The sequence below is a fragment of the Diadema setosum genome, chromosome 21 (assembly GCF_964275005.1).
Source record: "Diadema setosum chromosome 21, eeDiaSeto1, whole genome shotgun sequence".
NCBI lineage: Eukaryota > Metazoa > Echinodermata > Echinoidea > Diadematoida > Diadematidae > Diadema > Diadema setosum.
In genome coordinates this window covers 13,207,821-13,230,409 of record NC_092705.1, presented here as the reverse complement: position 1 = coordinate 13,230,409, position 22,589 = coordinate 13,207,821, and the positions used below count along the sequence as shown (strand labels likewise).

General features: G+C 36.4%; 1 protein-coding gene across 1 annotated transcript; it reads right to left on the bottom strand.

The window, feature by feature from the left end:
* Window positions 1-224: 224 nt before the first annotated feature.
* On the bottom strand, window positions 225-15,932 carry LOC140244510 (dnaJ homolog subfamily C member 3-like). The gene is made up of 11 exons (XM_072324139.1): window positions 15,768-15,932; window positions 13,682-13,792; window positions 12,878-13,077; window positions 9,555-9,698; window positions 8,279-8,460; window positions 7,753-7,872; window positions 6,328-6,433; window positions 4,422-4,542; window positions 3,417-3,546; window positions 2,359-2,504; window positions 225-1,627 (listed from the first exon to the last, which is right to left on the bottom strand). The coding sequence occupies exons 1-11, from the start codon at window positions 15,835-15,837 to the stop codon at window positions 1,491-1,493; spliced, it is 1,467 nt and encodes a 488-aa protein (XP_072180240.1). The 5' UTR covers window positions 15,838-15,932; the 3' UTR covers window positions 225-1,490.
* Window positions 15,933-22,589: the final 6,657 nt, after the last annotated feature.

Here is a 22,589-nt window from a genome sequence, read left to right as displayed (position 1 = left end):
CTTATTTTAGGCCTCTACATTCCCTTTTGGGGCCACCAAAATTTCAGATTCAAAGACTTTAGTGGCCTGAATGGGTCATCGGAGAAAAAAGTTAATGTTGAACTCTGTGTTTAACTGTGATGAACATTGTACATTGACCTTTCTCCTTGGAGCACTTGAACAGAGAATCAACTACATACTCTTGTGTGTGTGTGTGTGTGTTTGTGTGTGTTTGTGTGTGAGTGTAGGCATACATCAAACATAAAGAATAAATGGAATAGATAGAAGGCACTAGAGGTGTTTGTAAGAAAATCATCACTACAAAGACTTAAGAATTTTTGATATGATTCAAACTATCTTTCATTGGCAGAACAAATATCTACCTTGTTGATACTAACAGAGTCCCATCAGTTCATTATTTGGGCAATAAAAAGAGCAAATCATAGGGTCAGCAGGACTAATGCCATGGTGACCCTACGAAGCTGGACTGACAAGTCCCTATGATGTGTCATGGCGAGACTAACAGTGACCATTCAGTACAATGCACTGGACATTCAAAAAGCATGGCAGCATGCACCATGGAATAGTCCCCACTACTTTCTTCTCTGTCATTAGTTTGGTACGATGTGTACATGTGGGCACCTGCAGCATTCCCACATATCACATCACGCAGGAGCACTTGTTGACTTTTGGCTGTGATTATCACTCCTTACACAACTTGACATTCCAATATCAAACCACATAGATATCTATCCTAGTACCATGTGGAGTGACTAACAAAGGACCTCATTATTCATTTAAAGCCAACTTTTTTTCCCCATGAAATCATACCCTCTGACTCCACAATGATCTTGTATTCCCATGTGGGGTTAATGCATGGCACACTGAGTTTCCATAAGGAACATGTTAAGGTGCATCAACTTGGACAGTGGCATCCCCACGATCTATGATGAGGTGTCTCCTCAGCGCTTCCAATACCAAGATATAGAGCCTCCCGATAACAAACTGCTCTTCTTTCATACTGTCCACAAATTTTGTCTGCAAAAGGAGAGTTCAATATTTTTACGTCCAGTCCACTGCACTGAGTCATCAAAATTTACAGGAGCAAATACGAAGATTATCCTCTATTTGGAGCAACACATGAATGCATTTGTGTACCATTAGTCCCAGATTATGCTGTCTGTAATACTGGTGTCACTCAGACACTATGCTATGATAACATTTAGGAATGGTTAACACACTGAAACCCTATGTATGACAAGAGTTAGTTTAGTATTTTGAAAAGGTCCAGCTGTGCATTGGAAAGCAGAAGAAGCATTGTCTGTACAGAGTCTCATTGTCTCCGAAATGTAGTAGTTCAGGTGCTGGTATCCCACAATGCAAAGCAGCGATGATGAAACCATGGTAACAGCCCAAACGTTGATAAGGGAGGAGGAAAACATGTATTGGAACGCACGAGAAAACAGATGAATGTCCAACAAGACGAACGAAAGCCCAGTGGGCACCCCGAGCTAGTTGAAGTGGAACTTGAACTGGAACCCCCCACCGCCAAAGGGGTTGAAACCGAAGGGATTGTGGTGGTGGTGATGCTGCTGCTGCTGCTCCGGGTCTAACGGGTCTTCACCGGCATCAAACTTTTGCCTCATCTCTGCAAAAACAAGACAGACAAAACTTTTTGTTTGTTGCTGTTCTTGATAATACAAACACAATCAACAACATCAAATCACCTCATATCCATATTTCTGCCACTATCAAACTTATCTTATGTCACTAAATTGCTCTTTGTGAGCATTTGCAAGTTATATAAGCTAACAATACTACAATTTTTTTTTCTCCTTCTTCTTTCTATAATGTGTAGAAACCATGGGGGAGTAAATTTACACAAGAATTCATCCTTGAAATCATCAATGTCCAAAAGATGTGATATATATATGTCCCTGATATTTCAGCAGCAGTGCAGTTTTCTTAGTCCCACATATTTCATACATTGCTGAAGGAAAGCAACTTATAATCATCTCTTAAACACCATTAGTATGTCACATGTCACTGTCAGACTTGCATTTTATTTCAATCATTGTGCTTCACTGTGGCAGAGTATTTCTTGGCTCCAACAGTCATACAAAAAGCAAATACACTAAAAAAATTTTAAAATAGTAGAAACAAAATAACCCACAACTCACCCAAAAGTGGATTTTTTTTTTTTACATTTACTAGTAATTTTTCGCGCTCAGCTGAGTAAGATGAGTTTTGCATGTCTTTATATTGCAGAATTAAGACATTAATCACTGGCATACATAGCAAGCAAAGATATCCGTATGCTTTTATTTTCATGCTAGTTTCTTGTTGTGTGAAAATTTTCCCAGTTTTACAGCACTTTACCTGGATCTGTCAACACCTCCTTGGCATCTGCGATGTCCATGAACATCTTCTCTGCTTTGGCCTTGTCGTCGCCTTCGTGCTTGTCCGGATGCCACTGCATGGCAAGCTGGCGGTATGCCTTTAATATATCTTTCTTGACAGCATTTCTGCAGAGGCAGATATCGGATAACAAGAATTCAATTCAGTGTCATAGTTCATCAGTGCGCACCTCACTCTGTGGTTTCTCCATCCCAGAAGTGACAATGTTTCATGTACTCAATTCACCAAGCCGTGGCTTGACATTAAAGGGATCGTATAGTTTTAGTTGAGACCTAATTTCAGGTTTCTCACATTTTTTTTGTGAGATAATGAGAAACCTCTTATGAAATACGAAAGAGCATGTAATTCCACGAGGAATTCAACGTTTATTTGATGAAAATTGGTTTTGAAATGGCTGAGATATCCAAAACAGAGCGATTCTAATAAAGTGTGGGACCCACCTTTTATTACGATCGCTTTGTTTTACTTTGTTTTAAGATGTTTCAGTCATTCCCAACCAGATATTCATCAAATAAACTTTGAATTCCTCATAAAATGGTATGCTCTGTACTATTTTATAAGTGTTTTCTTGGTATCTTACAAAAAGTTAAAAGCCCAATTCTCATTTCCATCAATACTGTACCATCCCTTTAAAGTGTGTCACTTGGAAAGGAATTGCAAATAAATGGCTTTGTTGATCATCTATAAACGTTTTTACTTTAAGGGTGAATATCATGTTGGGTCACATTTGCCAGGAGAAATAAAAAATAAAAAACAACAAAACATTTGCATGGTCTCAAAACTACACATCTGGTATTCAAGTATAAGAAACTGACTTCTGCTACTGAGGCCACAAGTTAATATTCTGAGAGTTCCAGGGTTTTAAATATCATTCTACGTGTACGGAAGAAATGTTAATTTCTGACATTCTCCTCAAAAAGGAGCTCACTCACTTTTCTCTTGACAGTGCTTTTAACAACATGCTACCACACGCAAACTGGAGATGTAACTGAAGAAACACAATGACATGCATCACTCACCTTTTAACACCTAAAATTTTATAATAATCTCTCTTTTTGGACTGTTTTAAGAGCTTCTGTGATCGGTCGAGACCCTCTTGCGTTCGTTGTGAGTCCTCTATTTCATCTGCCTTTTGGTAACTGCTTACAGCTGCAAAGACAGGGCACAGAAGAGGATGCAAGCTTTAATCATGTAAAAAGGGGGAAGTCTTCTCTCTATTGCATAAAAACACATAATCAAATAAATATGTTTCATAACTGCATCTTCTTCATCATCTACATGAAATCCTGCAACTTTTTGTTGCTATGGTGATTACAGTAGCATCCCATGTGAATTACTATTGCAGCAAATCTTTGTTTTCTTCCAAAAGGCTCAGTTCAAAGTTTATTTGACACAGAAAGAAATGCAAATATATAAATACAAGCAAAGTGAACTTTTACTTTACTTACAATCCACTAGAAAGCATTTTGAATGCAAATATAGGTACACCACCCTAGCAAAAAAGCAATTATAAAAAAACAAAAATTTCCAGACTTTTTTTATGTGCCTACTACACAGTAATGCTTCAGTTACTTTACATTCAGAATATAGCAATGACTTTTTTTTTAATCTGTCATATTTGAAACATGCAATTACTTGTGGTAAAATCCTGTTTGTTTGTTTGTTTGTTTTTTTCTATCACACTAAATGAACCAGCATGAACGAGAAGTCTCTCTTCAAGACTTGTGCACCTTTTTAATACAAAGGATCACAAATTCTGAACATCAATCATATAGATTGTTTTATGTATTAAAGGTGTACCTGTATCTCGCCAGAAGTAAGTGTGTTTGTAAACATATGATTTCACAGGACTACACATTTTAGTTGGTCTGTACAGCATCCCTAACTAAAATTTTTGTTGAGCGATCTTGCCTGATTGCCAATCAATGCATCATTCCGTGAAATTGTATCCTGAGATAAATGTCCACAAAAAACTTTCAGAATGAGAGAACGACAATAAATGAATAATTCCTGGTATATCTCACCTTCATCATACATTTCGTTCTGTATACACGCTTCTGCTCTGTCTATTAAAACATCTACATTTTCTGGATCCTGGTTTAGAACCTGACCACATATCTTGAGTGCCTCGCTTGTATGTTGTGCCTGCGGAGAAAACACAAAGGTCACGACGATACTAAAAGACAGTTCAAGACAAAATTGTGATTTAGCCACTGACTTTAAGCTAAAACATACTTCTCAACAGGACTCAAAATTCACCTTCCACCATTTGGAATTTGCTTACAATAAATTGAAAAGCTCTACCAAGAAACTTGCAAGACATGATTTGCCAGGATGATGAGTTGTTTGGATTATTTTGAGATCATAAGGGTGAAATAATAAGTCAGTGTATTCTACTTTTGTTCTGAAAGTGCCCTCCCGTTCAGTAGTGGGTGGGACGAACCTTACCAGAATGTGATAATCAAAATACACCCTAGCAGCTGTATTGAATCGCATGCCGCTAACATTTCCTATGCATAGGTCTCCATTTTAGAGCCAAAAAATGACAATTCACAGTTCTGCAGTCAAATTGGAACCATGATTTATCTTTAACTACGATAAAAGAAGTATCAGATCACATGAAGAAAATAATTCCCCATAAAGATATCTACAAACTATCTTAGTCTCCCCCTGCCAAAAAAACAAAAAAACACAAACAAACATATCAACTATTTCACTAACTTCCAAGATGCACTGCACACTTCATTTACTCTTAAATCTATTGAAAGATCTCACATTTGATACAGAATTTATAGTTGATGCAGAAATGTCTTCACAGTTGCATTAGCCTTTCAACCATGAGACCTACAGTACAAGTTTTAAAGGGATGGTATAGTATTGGTGGAGATGAGGATTGGGCTTTTAACTTTTTGTGAGATACCAAGAAACCACTTATGAAATAGTACAGAGCATACCATTCTAACAGGAATTCAAAGGTTATGTGATAAAAATTATTTTTGGAATGGCTGAGACATCTAAAAACAGAGTAAAACAAAGCGATCACAATAAAAGGTGGGTCCCACCTTTTATCATGACCCCTCTGTTTTGGATATCTCAGCCATTTCAAATCCAATTTTCATCAAATAAACATTGACTTCCTCTTGGAATTACATGCTCTTTCACATTTCATAAGAAGTTTTCATCATCTCACAAAAAGCAAAAACAAAATGTTACAAAAATGAAGTTAGGTCTCAACCAAAACTATACCATTTCTTTAAAGGGAAGGTAAACCCAAAGAGCAATGTGGATTGAGTGAAAGCAGCAACATTAGTAGAACACATCAGTGAAAGTTTGAGAAAAATCGGACAATTGATGCAAAAGTTATGAATTTTTAAAGTTTTGGTGTTGGAACCGCTGGATGAGGAGACTACTAGAGGATATGACATATGAGTGGACAACAATACAAAGAAAATATGAAGGATATTCAACAAAAATTCACTTTTCTAGAATTATGAAAGAGCAGTGGACCAACCGCTTTCAGAGAGCGGGGGAATAATTGCTACCCTTAACATATGTCAATATCAAGTTGATGGAATTTGTAATTTTCATGAAAAATGGATTTTTGTAGTATTTTCTTTATATTTTCTTGATATTGTAGTCCACTCATACGTCATAACCTCTAGTAGTCTCCTCATCCAGCGGTTCCAACACCAAAACTTTAAAAATTCATAACTTTTGCATCGATTATCCGATTTTCTTCAAACTTTCACTGATGTGTTCTTCTAATGTTGCTGCTTTCACTCAATCCACATTGTTCTTGGGGTTTATCTTCCCTTTAACTTTTAGGTACACTACTTTAGGGCAGACTAACAAGTTGTGTGTATTCAATTCTAAAACAGAAGTAAATGTATAAAGTGGAAAGTCCAGGATTCAGAAATGCTTCCTGCCTACCATTCTGTGGGCGTGACATATCCTGGCATTGGCTCTGATTTCATATATGCCTCCGCTTCCTGCTGTCTCAATTGCGGACTCCAGCTTGGAAATTGCATCATCATACCTAGCAATGGGTGGCAGAACAAAAATGATTGCCAAATCAGTATGATAAATCTTGCAACATACTTATTACAGTGCACTCCCGTTACAACGAAATGCTCGGGACCAGCAGTTTTCTTTCGTTATAACGAAATTTCGTTATAACCGAACAAATACAATACATAACAAAACCAAGGAAACCACGCATATATCATGTTCTGTTTGTTGAATACTCATCTTACACTGTGCAGCTATGTGAAACGGGATGGTACACTGTACGTTTTAAATTTCGTTTGGATAATCACATTAAAGAAAGCATAAAATTGACGGAAACTGTGCGTGACACACGGAGCGAACACAGCGTGATGTGAAGCGTTCGCCCATGCTTGTTCCGCTACGTATTTTCGAAAGCGGTCCGCATTTCGTTATAACAAAGCACATTTCTTTTGTTTTTCTTTGCCCGTGGGGCTCGGAAAAGACTTCGTTATAACGAAAATTTCGCTATAACCGTGTTCGTTATAAGCGAATTTCGTACCTTAGACATTAATGGCGATAATTTTGGGACCAGAAGTTTTACTTCGTTATAACGAAATTTCGTTATAACCGTGTTCGTTGTAACGGGAGTGCACTGTATACACAAATACGATGACAACATTTGGTGAAAATATGAGATATTACTCATTGCAGATCGAGTTTCTGAAAAAAGAAATCTCCTAATTTTCAGACACCCAGTCTTTTCATGGAATAAGTTCTCAAGTGATTATGGCAGTTAAAAGAAATGTCACACTGTCATATTAAATTTTGAAAGAAAATTGTGTATGAGAATTACATGTTTCATTGCGGCAAAAAACAAAAAATGAAAACAACAGACCTTAAATATTATGCATCAAACAGATGATGTTCAAATAATTTTCAGTACAGAATAAAGCTCTGTATCTATCAAAATCTAGTAATAACAATGAAACAATCTCAACTCTATCTATTGAAACAGACATTGTATAAAAGAAGTATTACAACTATATCAAATGTGAATTAAAAACATAGAGATAATATGGAAGAATTTCACATTGAGACAGTAGCCAACGTTGCACACTGGTATTGGTCTGACGGTCCCTGACCAGTAAAAATCACTTTCGGACCAGTAACTTTTTCAGGAACAGACCAGTAAAACATGGAAAAACTGGGTTCCTATTAGTCTGACCTGTCTGTCAGACCAACACAAAAAATGGTTAGTGTGCAGCCCTGCAGTAACAAAGCTGTCGAAGACCAATTCCAATTGAACATCTTAATTCCAGAACTGTTTATAAAAAGATAGATAGATGCAAAGATTACTGGCATTCTCACCTGCCATCCCTGATAAAATTTTCTGATGCGTCCAAAAATCTCTTGATTTTCTTTAACAGTTTGTAGAGGGCGAAACATTCCTTGTGATCGGGATCCAGCTTCAGGCACTCTCGGATATCTCTGTAAGGGAAAAACAGAGGGGAACCAAGCCGGCATTAATTCTTGATAGTGATTGTTCATTATGTTTCCTGAAGCAGCCAAGATCAATATCAAAACCTATATCTTTACCTGACCACTTTTTATCATGCCAAAGCAAAACTGGGTTGTGCACATAGACACACCTATATACAGACACACATGCATATATGCACAAACACATCCTGGTCCTCTTTCTTAGACACTTTTGTATGTTGACAGATTTACTAAATGTGTTCAAAATTACAGATTTCTATCACTTTCCTAAGAGAGCCTAGTGATTAGCTACCTCTTTAAAGTAACAAGTTGTTATCAAAGATAATATTTCAATTCGGCAAAACCTTTGCTTGATTGTTTGTTTGCTTTGCTTGTAAATTTCCATGCCACTCACTCCAAGGCAAAGTCCAAGTCTCCAAGGCTGTCGTGAAGTCGGCTCATCTCAAGGTAGACCTCCGTGCTGTCCGGCACCAGTTTGGTCACCGCCTTGAGGTCGTCGATCATTTTATAGAGCTCCCCCATCTCGTGGTACACCTTGGCCCGTTTCCTGTGCATCTCGGCATTCCAGGGAAGATACTGCCGGGAGGAAGTGGAGAGCGATGGCGATAAGTCCACAAAATATTCTCTCGCTGAACGAAAGCTCACAGATTTCAATGATACATTGGCTACACTGACTGACACTTTGGCCCGAATTCACAAAGGTGGTTTAAACTTGACGATGGTATAAAATAAGCATGAAATAGGCGTACCTTTGACATGCGCGTATCAATGCGCGTTTGCTACTGGCCATCTGTTGGCGTACGCAATCTGTCAATCGTATTTACGCAGAAGAAATCTGCATAAAACATGGTTTAAACCGTGGTTTCAACTGTACCACCTTCGTGAATTCGGGCCATTCAGTCTCAATGCAAAGGTTTGGTCTCATTTCGTCTGTGCCTCTGACAAATCAGCAATTCTTATACACTCCATCTCTTTCACTATCCTTGGTGTATAACAATAACATCGTACACACACATCAACTTGATTTGAAAGTAGGGTCAGTCCACAGGGTTGGGTCATCTCTTGTGACATACTCGAACTCAAAATCCAGGCCTCATCAAAACCAAGCAAATAACTGCCAGTAATGACTTCAGAAAGAAAGCAGCATCCCATCAAGTTTTACTGCTCAAGCATCATGGGTATTGCAATTTCAGACTGGAGAATCAATTGCCAATTTTATGTAAATGTGATGTCCATGTAACGTAGGTGAGAAAATTAATTTGTGGGGCAGCAAATTCATGAAATATTTCTGATTTGAACATGCATTACTACAGCAGGGGCTAAAGTTAATACTGACACAGCAAAGCTTAACCACATTTGAAGTGATCTTCATTGAGAAATGAAAGAGTTGATGCCTCCGTTACATAGACATCATGCAATTTGTTGACACAACCCAATGGACTGACTCAGTATTACAATTTTCACATTCTCTACATTGAGCATCAGACAATCAAAGTTCAAACACATCAGCTCTTGGGCAGATAGTATCAGTTTTTTGTGCCAGTGTGAAAGTCCAGCCACCCTTGTGAGATCAAAACAGCAACTTTGTACTGACCAGCTACAACAACACTTGAAGAAAGTGAACTATTGATACTTATGAACTTAAGGATGACCTGCGAGTCAAAACCTACTAATATGACTCTGGAGTATGCATCCAGCGCATCGACCATGTTGTTAGCATCAAACATCTGGTCTCCGAGTTTGATCCTCTCCTCCACTGTGTGGGTCAACCCCAGCTGCTTATCAGCCTCCTTGTTCAGACGGTCGTATTTTAACTGGATGAGGAATCAATATCAAGTCACATACCATTATGTCAGAGCTCCTTTGTTTGTTTGTTTGTTTGTTTGTTTGTCCTTCTTTGTTGAGATGTAACAGACGAATTACAGCCACTGATGAGAAATAATGCAGGCAAATTACAATTATGACTTATATGAATCATTTTGCTTAAGAATATACCAGAGCAGACTAGTACTGTATGTCATGTTTGCAAATTAGAATGACATTTTGTTTGACTATTTTGACAACTGTGTTTCCAGTCTGTTGACCTTTTTTTCTATGTATCTTTGAAAGATCGATCTTTTGTGTTTATTTTTAAGCAAGAGGATTTGTGTTTGTTGCAGAAATATCATTAAAATATGGAATGGACAAACATATGTTACACATTTGGGATTCAGGGTGCCATTAGTGTTTAATAGTAAATTCATTATTCAGCAATGATAAATCAATGTCTTTCTGCATATATTATATATATTTCTCAAATATAACAGAGAAAATTAGCACAGCTGAGCACACAACCCAGTCTCCATGGGAGAGAGTTTGGTGGGAAATGACACATTGGTGTTCAGGGGCTATCAAATTCATCCGGTGCATTTACCACATCAACAAACCATGTAGTCTAAACAGATATTTGATACATTTGTAGTTGCCCGCTGCAGACTCCCATCTGGGCTGAGAAGTGATCAAAATGCTGCAACATTTTTACTTGGCTTTCAGCAGCCATTGCAGCATTTCATTTCGCAGTGTTTGGTACGGATTTCAGGTCCATTTGCCCACATTTTAGGTTGTAGTTAGTTTCGGGAGAGGGAAAGACATTCAGTACTGACGATACACTTCAAGCCTCATGCACAAGTCTCCTCAACTATAGTTTACCTGATGACTGTCACTCAATAAGAGTTAGACAAAGTTCTGAGAGAGTAAAATTGAGTTCACTTTTGTTTTTCTACATTGTTTCAATCTTCTTTGGTATTTCAAATGCAAATTCTCACACAAAAATGACCCACATTACACATACACTGTACACTGTACATTGTAAACCCTAAATCTTTCACATCACTCTTTCCTCTCCTTCTTCCTCCCCCCCCCCCCCAAAAAAAAAAATAAATAAATAAACAAAACAAAATCAACTCACACTGATCCCTATCAACCTTCCCTTTCCCAAAAGTATGGTGAAGAAGTTTTAGGTCAGGGGGGTATTTCATCAAGTTAGTCAGCGCTGACAACTTGTCAGTCACTAACAATTACCATGGTAACAGTCAGTGACAAGAGCGTCTCAGCCAATCAAAACCAAGGATTTTACTGAAATTGTCAGCACTGACAACATGTCAGCGCTGACTAAATTGATGAATCACCCCCAGGTATCAATAATATTTCAAGTACTTAACCCGTTGAGGACGAGCAGCTTTCACTATAACACACATTTCCCATAGACACCTGCCCGAGCATACTGCCCCCCCCCACGGAAGAAAGCAGTAACTGCATAGCTGCTGAGCTGAGATAAATGCGATTTTGTGTTTTTTGCAGATTCTTTAAAAACACAGAAACATTCAAAAATAATTTTGTGGTATGATTATGCACCATACCTAGTTGTCTAACAATACCTAGGAAAAAATGATGTTTCCGTTATTTTTTAAATGTTATTTAGGAAAATGCAGTTACTGCGGTGGCTCACCCTTGATTCTGGGTAGTTTCCCCACGGAAAAAAGCAGTAACTGCAGACGGCCAGGAGTCTGCTGTTTTCCCCATGGAAAAAAAGCAGTAACTGCACATGTCACATGACCATAAGGAGGAGAATTGTTACCACCACCAGGTTATAAAGTTCTTCTACTTTCTGGTTAGTCTAGATCTATAAGATCTAGGACCTATCGCTAGACCTAGACTAGGTCTTGTAGATTGAATGGCATTCTGCGTAAAAGTAAGGTAGACACCTATGTACCCTAATTGAACTTTGGAGTGCCCGGCCTGGCCCCTGACACATGACCCTGGACTAGACAATAAAGTCAAGTCTCTTCGTCTTAGATCCTAGTCGAACTCTGACGTTACACTTAAGCTAGACTACAGATCTATGCCCAATGTTAGTGCTAGACCTAGATCTACGTTAGATTAGGCCTACTGACATTTTGTCTAACACTAAACAGTTAACAATAGATTAGAATCTAGATCTACTCTGTAACTTTAGATCTGGTAGACCTATTTTAAACATTAGGGCCTACATCTAACATTAGACTAACGTTAGTGCATTAATACTAGTGCTCATCTCCCTTCAATATATTTTCAGCTCACCTAGATTTTCTGGTTCTGGCCAAAGCCATGGCTACCATGACTTTTCCTCTGCAATTCATGATAGATTTACAGGCATGCCTGGACCGCAGAAACTGTGTGACAGCATGGTTAGCACTGGCATGATCACTCAGACAGACTGTACCAGACTTGCAATACTGTGCAGTGTGACTGTGATGCATGTGATGCAGTGTTTAGCTAGTTACTGTATGCTGCAGAATTTGTGCGCATGCAGCTGCTGCACGCGTATTCTGCACTCTGAGCGCGCTGAGTCTGCCAGGTTTGCTAGTCTCCAGAAAGAAGCTTTTTCTACAACTTGTCATATGATTCCCTGCGGGCAGGGTCAAGTTAATGGTGAAACAATCTTTTTATATCTACTCTCCTAAATTATGGGAGAAACTGCTGTTTACATTGTTTTAAAAAAATTAGTAGAAAAAATAAATGGTATTAGGGATAAAAATATACAGGAAGGACTATACAGAGTCTGAATGATAAAGACTAAATTGTTAGTTACTGCTTTCTTCCGTGGGCTTTGTTAGTTACTGCTTTTTTCCGTGGGGAAACTTGCAAAGTTGAATCAACTGGATGCAGTTACTGCTTTTTGCAAAAGTGAAAAATTGTATTTTTGGTCACTTTCATTTTTCTTTTTGCAAAACTGACCTATTAACATTGGAGAGCATTGGGTAAACTATTCATTTTTGCAAAAAAGTAAACATTCATAAAAATGTCAGTTACTGCTTTTTTCCGTGGGGGGGCAGCATACTCCAAACTAGTCTTCAACAGGTTAATTTCAAGTACTTCATAGACTACCACGTCATCTGGTCTAGCATCAATTTGCAGTCACGCCCACTGTCTGTATACATGCAGACTTGCGTCGATGTCAACCCCATCAACTCACCACTGACTCGTAGTCCTCTCGTGCCTTATATATGTGTCCCTGCTTGAAGAGGATGTTGCCATGGTTGATGATGGCCGGAGTGAAGTCTGCCTTCAGGTCCATGCTTTTCTTGAGGTCGGGCAGCGCAAGCTTACTCTTGCCCTGGGCCAAGTAGACTGCAGCCCGCTTATAGTAGACCATGTAATTATCAGGGTCATTGTCTGCAGGGAACATCAGTAATTTCTCATTTTAAACACAAACCAGTGTTGATATCTTTTGAATACTGTATCAATCCTATGTCTATCTACTACACTTTGTATTCAAACAATATTATAGTATGCAGTACCGGTAAGTGAATTCTTAAAACTTTGAACAACCAGTTTGGATTGCAGTCAAGATTATCCCCAAAGTTCAGAGTTGGTTAGGACTGATAATTGCCATAAAAATGCAAAACCTTTAAAATCTAAAATCTGAGAAGCACTACTGTCATTTACAAGAAAAAGCATTATATTTCATGCTTGTAGACCCTGATCCTAACACTCTTTCCTCTTTAGGCATATACACTGTAAATGAACTTTTGTATAAAGTTCATTTGTACAATATACATATCATTATCAACTTGAAACAACAACAACAACAAAAAAAAGAAAGAAAGAGAGAGAATAACTTACAAACTAAAGTTAACATAAACAGTAATCATATTTTCAACATTTCATGAAGATGGGACTTAACTGCCAAGGTAATGTATACATTACCCTAGAGAAATGAGCGGAATATCATTACCGTCTTCCCTTAAAGCTTACAATCCGGGTTAGAATCCCTTACCTATTGCAGCATTGTACTGGGCCAGGGCATCAGCAAGCTGTCCGGCAGCTAACAAGGTGTTGCCATTCTCCATGTATCGCCTCGCCTCTGCTTCTGACTTGGCCTCTCCATCTGTGGAAGCAAACATGATTCATCAAAAAATTCAAGAAAAGATATTTCATTGACATGGTGATATTTCTCCGGCATAACACAATGTTAGCTACATCCATTCTGTGATGCTGCATGTTACAACATCTATGTTTGCAGTGCATTATTTCATCAGCAACTTGAACATAATATTTCTGCTTCAACATAAAATCCCTATAGATCAATTTGGTCATCTCTGACATATGTAACAGTTAGCACAGCTAAAGACAGAAAATCATAATTGAACTCATTTGGTGTTGATTTCAACTCACTCATAATAAACTCCAGAGAAAATTTGCTACTCATTGACAAAATAAAAATACCACATAGAATAAGAGTTAGCTCACAGACAGACACCATGCACTTTAAATAACTGTACTGAAAACTTCAACTGTTGATTTGCATGCATGCATGAAAGAGTAAATATCTTACGTTTGCTGTAAATAGTGAATTGATGTGTTGACCATGGTACATGGTATAAGGATAGACAGTGTGATGTGTGCTCTTTCATTGCCATGCAAGAATGCAATTTCACAAACACAAGATTGATTGGAAATTTCTGCTGATTTCTGCAACAAAAAATTTGTATACTGAGACATTATGACTTTATGGCCTTTATTCTGCTTTAACTGGGTAGAATGTGTCATAACAGGTATATACAGCTGTAATAATGACTTTGCTTCTTTAGAATGTGTTGGCAACTAAAATGCGTTTGGCCTCTAGGCCTTTATTTCAACACTTCATGAATCGTGGTTAAGATGTGTATCAAACATGGTATAGAATTCCCTGCACATGTGCAACCAAATTTCTCCAGAAAAACAAAACAAAAAATATCTCTGTCTGTTGTATCTATGCATCTATCAATGAATAAATTGAAGTTCCTCTTTATTTCATGTTCACAATATGGGCTGGGTTGCACCACGCTAATGTCATTTAAAAAAAAAAAAAATTGTGCATGCTCCACTACAGGTTCTCTGGTATGATTAGTCCCAAAATCAAAAAGCCGTGTTAAGGATTTCACAGCCTCGTAGCTCAGCCTTGATTCTATTAAAGATGGATGACCAGACATAATTTAACCGGGTGTAAAAATCAGGCCGGATGTGGAACAGAGCTGGAGCTGGAGTCACGATACGAGTTCATGAATGTTGGCATGCATATATATAGACTAGAATTGAACTACAAATTGAAATGGGCTGCAACCAGTGAATGTAAATCACAAATGACACAATGAGCAGACTGCAACCATTTGGACATGGCACCACGCCGCGGCGCTAGAGGAGGTGAATGGGAACTGCTTCGTACAATTAATTAACCCAAGCAAGTGATCAATGTCATGACCTAGACAGAAAAATCTGTCTGTCCGGAGGATTTTTTCAAGTTTTATCCTTTTTTTTTCTTTTTTTTTTCTTTACTCTATCGCCGATCGGCTCTCCTATAATGAAAAGGGATTCCGTGAAGCCAGACGCAGTCTCCGTGGAACATATCCCCGATGACCAGATACAGACCGATCTTTCGGCCAGATAATCAATGAGAATGACAATGATGACAATAAAGGTGATTTATATAAGGCCCAAGGCAAGCTTCCCATTCTCATTCATTGAAATTCTACACTCACTCAGTTAACTCAACTGCCATACCATGTGCACACTGACAAACACACACAAAACCATGAAAACTGAACTAGCATAAACATACAATTACAACCTATTCGGCATGATGCATGATGTTAGGTTCAACATGAATGTTACAACTACAAGACTAACTGTAGCTGTTAGTGTCACATAATATAGCTGATGTTGGATCGAGACTATCTAATTTACCACTGGGTATACGGTATAGAACGGTAGATCTAGACACGAAGTGCTGCTGTCATTCTGTAATTCTGTCAACTGAACCAGCCAGCATACTATCTAACGTGTGGGACTAAAAAGAAACTAGGAACTGATGCTTTTTATCTCACCGTCGTAATGTAGAGACAAGGTGACCAGAAGGACTGGAAGAGAGGAAAAGAAGCTGTGTAAGTTAATCATCCTTAGTCCTCTGATAAAGCTCGAACATGTGTGGTCCTGACCGTATAGCAATCCCAAAGATAAAAATGCTCGCGGTGTGGATTAATTCCCCGTGCTTGTTGATCGCAACGAGCGCGACGTGACCCCTTTCGTTCACAATAATACGTGTCTTTATGTGGTTGTGCCAACTTGCAGTGACACAAATGTAGACGACAATAATTACGTAAAATGTTCTTTTAATTATTCTACACCACCAAAAATCGATTAAAATTAAATATTTAAGGAAAATATTTTGGTTTAAATGTGTAAATAAAGATTAGTGCATTTACATTTTATTTAAGTATTTAAGAAATAAAATCCTTGAGATTTGAACAAAGTTTGCGTTCAACGTGGATGTGGTAGAATTTGATTGGTCACATAAGGAGAAAAGTACACAGCACGAAAGTAAATGGCATCGGAACTTTGGGGGACACACCCACTCGGAAGATATCCTGGTAGACATTTAGTATTCGTCCCAATTCAAGAGACGCTCATTCGATGTCAAGATCAAAATAGGAATGATCAACAGTGAGAAACCAACAGTATTTGTTTAAGATTTATTGATCAATCCTGCACCATTATACATAATGTTATTGTTTTGCCAAAACATTATGCACGTGTTCAGCAATGACAAATTTGATGTAAAACGCCTATGTAGCCATGTGAACGCAAAAAAATTGAAAGAGAGAGAGAGAGAGAGAGAAAAAAAATCTTTACTGCATTCTATGAACAAATATGCAGCCCAATATAGATTACACTGACAGAAAAGGTCTAAACTATGTAGGTCTACTGTGGATAATCATGTATTTTGTATCTACATATCCACTGTTCAACATAAAATTGAAATGTTAAATACTTTGTGATCATGGATTTGGAAACATCTCCAAATATACAGGGAAAAAAAAGAAGTTTTTTTTTTTTTAAAGTAATGTTGATATGTAGCATATGTTTTCTCACAAAAATAAACTTATAGGTGCTAGAAAGTGTTCTCCTTATTTAGTAAGATAATAAATTCTTTATTCCTCAAATGCTTGTAAGATTAGCAACATATACACATACATACATACATACATACATACATACACTTTTTGTTTTTGTCAGTCTTTTATTTTGTTTTCTTTTTCATATAAACAATTCACAAATTGATTCATAACAAAGTAATACAAATTTCATTATGACAACAAATTCCATGATTGTAAATATTACGAATGAATGAGAAAGATTTATATATATATATATATATATATATATATATATATATATATATATATATATATATATATATATATATATATATATATAAGGGGAAAAGAAAAGGTAAAGGGAAAAGAACAAAGGTACCTTCCCCGCCCGACTTCATACCCGGTGAACCTGCACACATTTTCACCTCCTCAAATGATTAAATCACAAAGCTACAGTGCTGACACTGCCAGGGAAACATTAATTATGGGTGTGTAAGAAAGTAGAAAAAAAAGCATATAATCAATAACAACAAAAACCCAAACAATTACATCCTATAGCCTGCCAAACAAAATAATTGAAAAAGTTCAATAAACACAGAGTACTACACTCAAATTCCCTAACTCTTCCAATTTCAGTAAATGTAACCCTATTTTACAAGTTATAATTGATAATTCCTTTTCCTGATTTTATAATCTATAATCATCATTACAATCTAATTCATTGAAGGAAGCGCTCCTTTTGATCTGGACAAATATATAATATATTCTATAATGAAAATAATGGAATTGCACATTTTGATTCCATGAGAGTTTCCTTGGATCCCCATAAAAATCAATTTCCAATCACTGCTGTCTATTTCCCTCAAATCTAATCTATCTGATATTTCTTACCAAGTTCCTTGAACTTTTTCATAAAAAAGAAATATATGTGGATATGTCATCTCCTCCTTTTTACAAAAGGAACATGATTTATCAGATGCAAATCCAAATCTACAAAGGTGTTCTTTAGTATATAAGGCAATATGTAGGGACTTATATTGATGTTCCCTGTACTTCCGACAAATTATTGTATGTTTTATTCTCAATAGCATTTCCTTAATTTCTTCCTTCCAAAGGTTACACTGACTGCATCCACCTCATATTTGTAAGTTATAATCTTCATGAAATTGTCTAATAATCATATATTTTCTAAGAATTTAGATTAAACAATGTGCTCATTTGACCCCCAATTTTTACCTGGTATTCTAATACCAAAAGTATGAACGTTGACCTGCATACGATCTCTCATATTCCAATCATTTGGAATAACTTGAAACATACACAAACACAAACACACATACATGCATATGTACAGTATGTGTACAAACATGCATACAAACTTACTCACATACACACAAACATCTGGGCCTTATTTCATGCTGTTCGTAAGGTTATTTATGATTAATCTACAAATGACTTAAATATGACAAGCCAAGTGTGTTTCCTAATAGATAAAGTTGAAATTTGCAGATGGTACATGTAATGATTAATCTTATTTGTTAACACACATTTTTAGTTGAAAGTGTATCTTTGTCCCAATGTAATGAAATATTGATATCTTTATTAGTCAATGGTGCTGCATGCTTTTTTTCTTCTTTAAAGTGACAAGTCACTGTTTTTCTTTTTTGTTGTTTTTTTTTCCCTTTCTTTAGCAAAATGTGTTTCATATATTAAGACTAAGAGTTTTTAAAGTAGATCTATAATTGGTGTTGTATTATGTTTGTATTACATATATAGATAGGGCCTCATCCACACCAAGCTCTCATGATGACGGTCCCCTGTATTGATTTCTCGTTTGTTCATCAATACAGTATGCCTTACTATCTTGTTTTGATTCATATGTCATTACAGACTGATGTTGTTATGCAATTGACATTTCTTGTATCGATTTGTATGTTAAACTCTCCTCTTTTTTTGCATACTCTGTATCACTTTGTTTTCATTTGTTATTGTATTTGGAGAAAGAAAATGCAGAAATAAACCAAACCAGTATACAGTCGTAATTTGTTAAAACAATAGGAAGAAAAAGATGGGCACACGTTTGGCACTTCATATTCCAGTCGTTCGTAAAGTCATGTGTAACTTTACGAAAAGCTTTATGAAACACGGCCCTGGATTTATAGACAGAGAAAGACAGGCAGACTGATCCGATGGACACAGAAAGTAAACCGCATAATTTATTCCCTGAATTGTAGTCGATTGAATTGATATCTCATATTGTGTTTGCTTTATGGTGGACACTCTGCTGTCCATATGAAGAGTTTGTTCGCAAAAACCAATAAGTCCATTTTTGATGATTTTGAAGTACGGTCTCTGTCATAAAGTACAAAATAATACCTTTTAAATGATATATTGGTCACTACATAAAGATACGTTTTTTAAGTTATGGTCAAAAGAAGCAAAAATTGGACTTATCGGTTTTTGCAAACAAACTCTTCATATAATCCTGCATAGTGCATTTTAGCTCATGCACTATTTGCAGCATGAAATATGCATCTTTAGATGTATATGTGTGAATATTACTTTTGTGTGCATATGACATGTGCATGTGCATGCATCGGCATGGAAAATGTCTCTGTTTCATGTACCATATGCATGAATATCTTTTGTTATATTCAATTTTCAAGGCAGGTTCAGCAAACCTAACCACCAGGACTCCTACCTAGAAACGGATATAAGTGCAACATAACTTGTAGTGAAAGGAAATGAAGTAGCATAGTCACATCAGTCCAGTCATAAACTATGACAAAATATTTATTCAAAGTATAAACAAAAAACAGATAAAAAAAGAAACAAATGTATTATCACACTCATATCGAGCAGAAAGGCCAAACTTTGCACATGTTCATTGTGGAAGACATGAGAATTACAAGTCAGTGCACTTTTACCATACTGTGATTCCTAGCCTCACAGTACCTTGTCATTTTAGCAATGAATACAAATTAAACATGTTTTACCATTAGTGAAATAAGACAAGACTTTTGGGGTGTAAATGACAAGGGTGATTGTTTACTTTTTCTCCACTAAAACTGATCTGAGACTACAGAACTTGTTTGCATACTTAAAAGTATACATATGTCTCAAGATGGCATAATAATTTCTTTACTATATTGCCAACAATGTAGCAATTTCACCAACATTTAATGAAGGCACTTGGAATCTACAGGATGTGTACTCACACAATATGATGCTTTACAAAAATGGGGCAGCTTATAATTTTTGATTTCATAATCATCACTTTCATACTCAATTTACAAAATAATTTCATATTGACTACTACTTTTTACAGTTCAAATAAAACAAAATACATGTATACTCTACATTTAAAGTTAGAAAACACACTTATTTTTACTTCAGTGACTGGTAAGAAATTGCATAGCACTTCATTATGAGTCTGTACAAACACACACATTTTTTTTCATTTCAACACCTTATACATACAAATAAAATCGTACACATTTGTATGCCATTTTCATTTTCATGCTGCATTTGTACCTCTTAGAGTAAAGGTATAAAATACACCCATCTTATTGCATAACTCAGTTAACTAAAACTGTTTACAAGCAATCCCTATTGCTTGTTGATGAAAGAAAAAAAAAATATATATATATTATCCAATAATACATGTCCAATTAAGTCTGGTCCAATTGTCTCACTGAAACTGCCATGACCTGAAGCAGAATAGCTATACCTTATCAAGATGTAAATACTAAACATGTTGGCACAAGAAGGAATAAAAGGAAGCTTCCATCCATTTGTTCTGTACCTCTTTTTTTTTTTTTTTACTTTCTATATGTAAATGTCTGAGATAAATTCCAGTTTTTAGGTATTAAAAACAGAAATGGTAAAATAATTCTTAAAAAAGGATGAGGATGCGTCAAAGTAATGGCAAGAATCTGGCCAAATTCTAAAAGGAGATGAGAGAACTATGAAATGCAAAGCTTTTTTTTTCATTCATTACACAGAACTGCTCCCCATTACAACTGTGGCTTGATTATCTCTTACAATCCTTCTGGCAATCTTCTAGCAGCCTTCTGGCAACCTTCTAGCAACTCCAAACTCATCTTAACTCACTGTGCCACAAACTCATAATTCCTGGGGTGATTGATCACTTCTATATGCTAGTCCATTCCTCATGGAATAAACTCCAAACAGACATTCGTGACCTGTTCTCTCTTAGTGACTTGAAGATTTCCCTCAAAAACCTGGTTATTTAGATGAGCATTTTTGTAAATATTTCCTTCATCCTCTTAACTCATATCTTCCTTCATAATGTAGACATTTTTTTCCCCGCCTTTCTCTGCACCATGGGCATCTCTTCATGATGTATACCGGCACATTACAAGTATTTATAATATTACTGACAGTGGTTTGCATTTTTTAAAGCCAATTTGCAAGAAACTCTTTAAATTTCCCCATTTTCCAAGGTCAGAATCTCCAGTTGAGTCCATCAGAATGACCTAGCATTCACCAAGGCTGGAAAATTGCTTCCACATGATGATATACAACAAATAAACTTGATCCTGATATCCTAGTATAATGGATGATCAAATTTTTAAAAATATCTATTTTAAATAAATAGCTTATCATACTATCTTGCATGCCACAATAAAACACATAATACAAAGTGTATCATTTCGAGCAGCACTCTGACAATGAAAATGATTACAGAAAAGTTCTGTCTCCGTAACTTTGATACATAAATCCACTCAGGCATATGGGGAAGGCACTAAAGACATAACATAAATACCAGATGAAATCTATCTGAGTAATGCCGTGTCCTCCTTGTTCTAACGAACTCAAAATTCAGGTCCCCAAAATCACCTATATATCTTTACATACTTTATTGTTCGACTATAATAAAATTTTGAGGTAATGAAAGAAAACCGCGGGTTCCAAGGACTTCATTATAATGGGAGTGCACTGTACTTGACAAAAGCATTGCAAAACAAAATAATGATGAATTGAATTATTGCTGCCTTTCAATGATCACATAAACAGTAAATGCAAACGGAGAGCAACACTGTACAACGAAAAATTGAAATAAAGAACAGGGTCGAGAGAAAGATAGTTATACACATCAAGATATAATATAATTCATCAACAGAAAATCCTATGATGTGACATAAGTGTATTATATATTATACATTATCATACTAGTATATACATAAAAAGTAATGTTTGTTTTCTTGGAAGAAACTACAAGCTCTTAGAGGAATGTGTTCCTTTCCTAAATTGTTGGCAAATGAATTGCATAAATATATCTATGTACACATTTATCTTATTGTCATATTTTTGACAATACTGGAAGTGACTTTACTTTCTACAACAGGATAATATTTTGATATAACGATGTCTGTGTGTTTCGTACAATAGTCTTATGGTGCACCCCTATGAATTTGACATTTCAAACTACTATCACTGTTGCTTTCAATATTTTAAAATTTCCATAAACTTTATACAGTATGTCAACACTTTCCATTTGCAACAGATTATTCACATATCGTCTGTTGAGAATGATAAGGGCGTTAAGTTGCCACTAAACCCATAGTGTTCGAGACAACTTAACGCCCTTCTCATTCTCAACAGACGATATGTGCATGTAGCTAAAGCAATGGCCACAACACTCTCTCTTCATTAGACAATGAATATAAAATGGCATGAACACTGGTTATTTGATATTGTATAAATATGTGTCTTTTTTTTTTTTTTTTTGCCCTCCATGTTGGACTT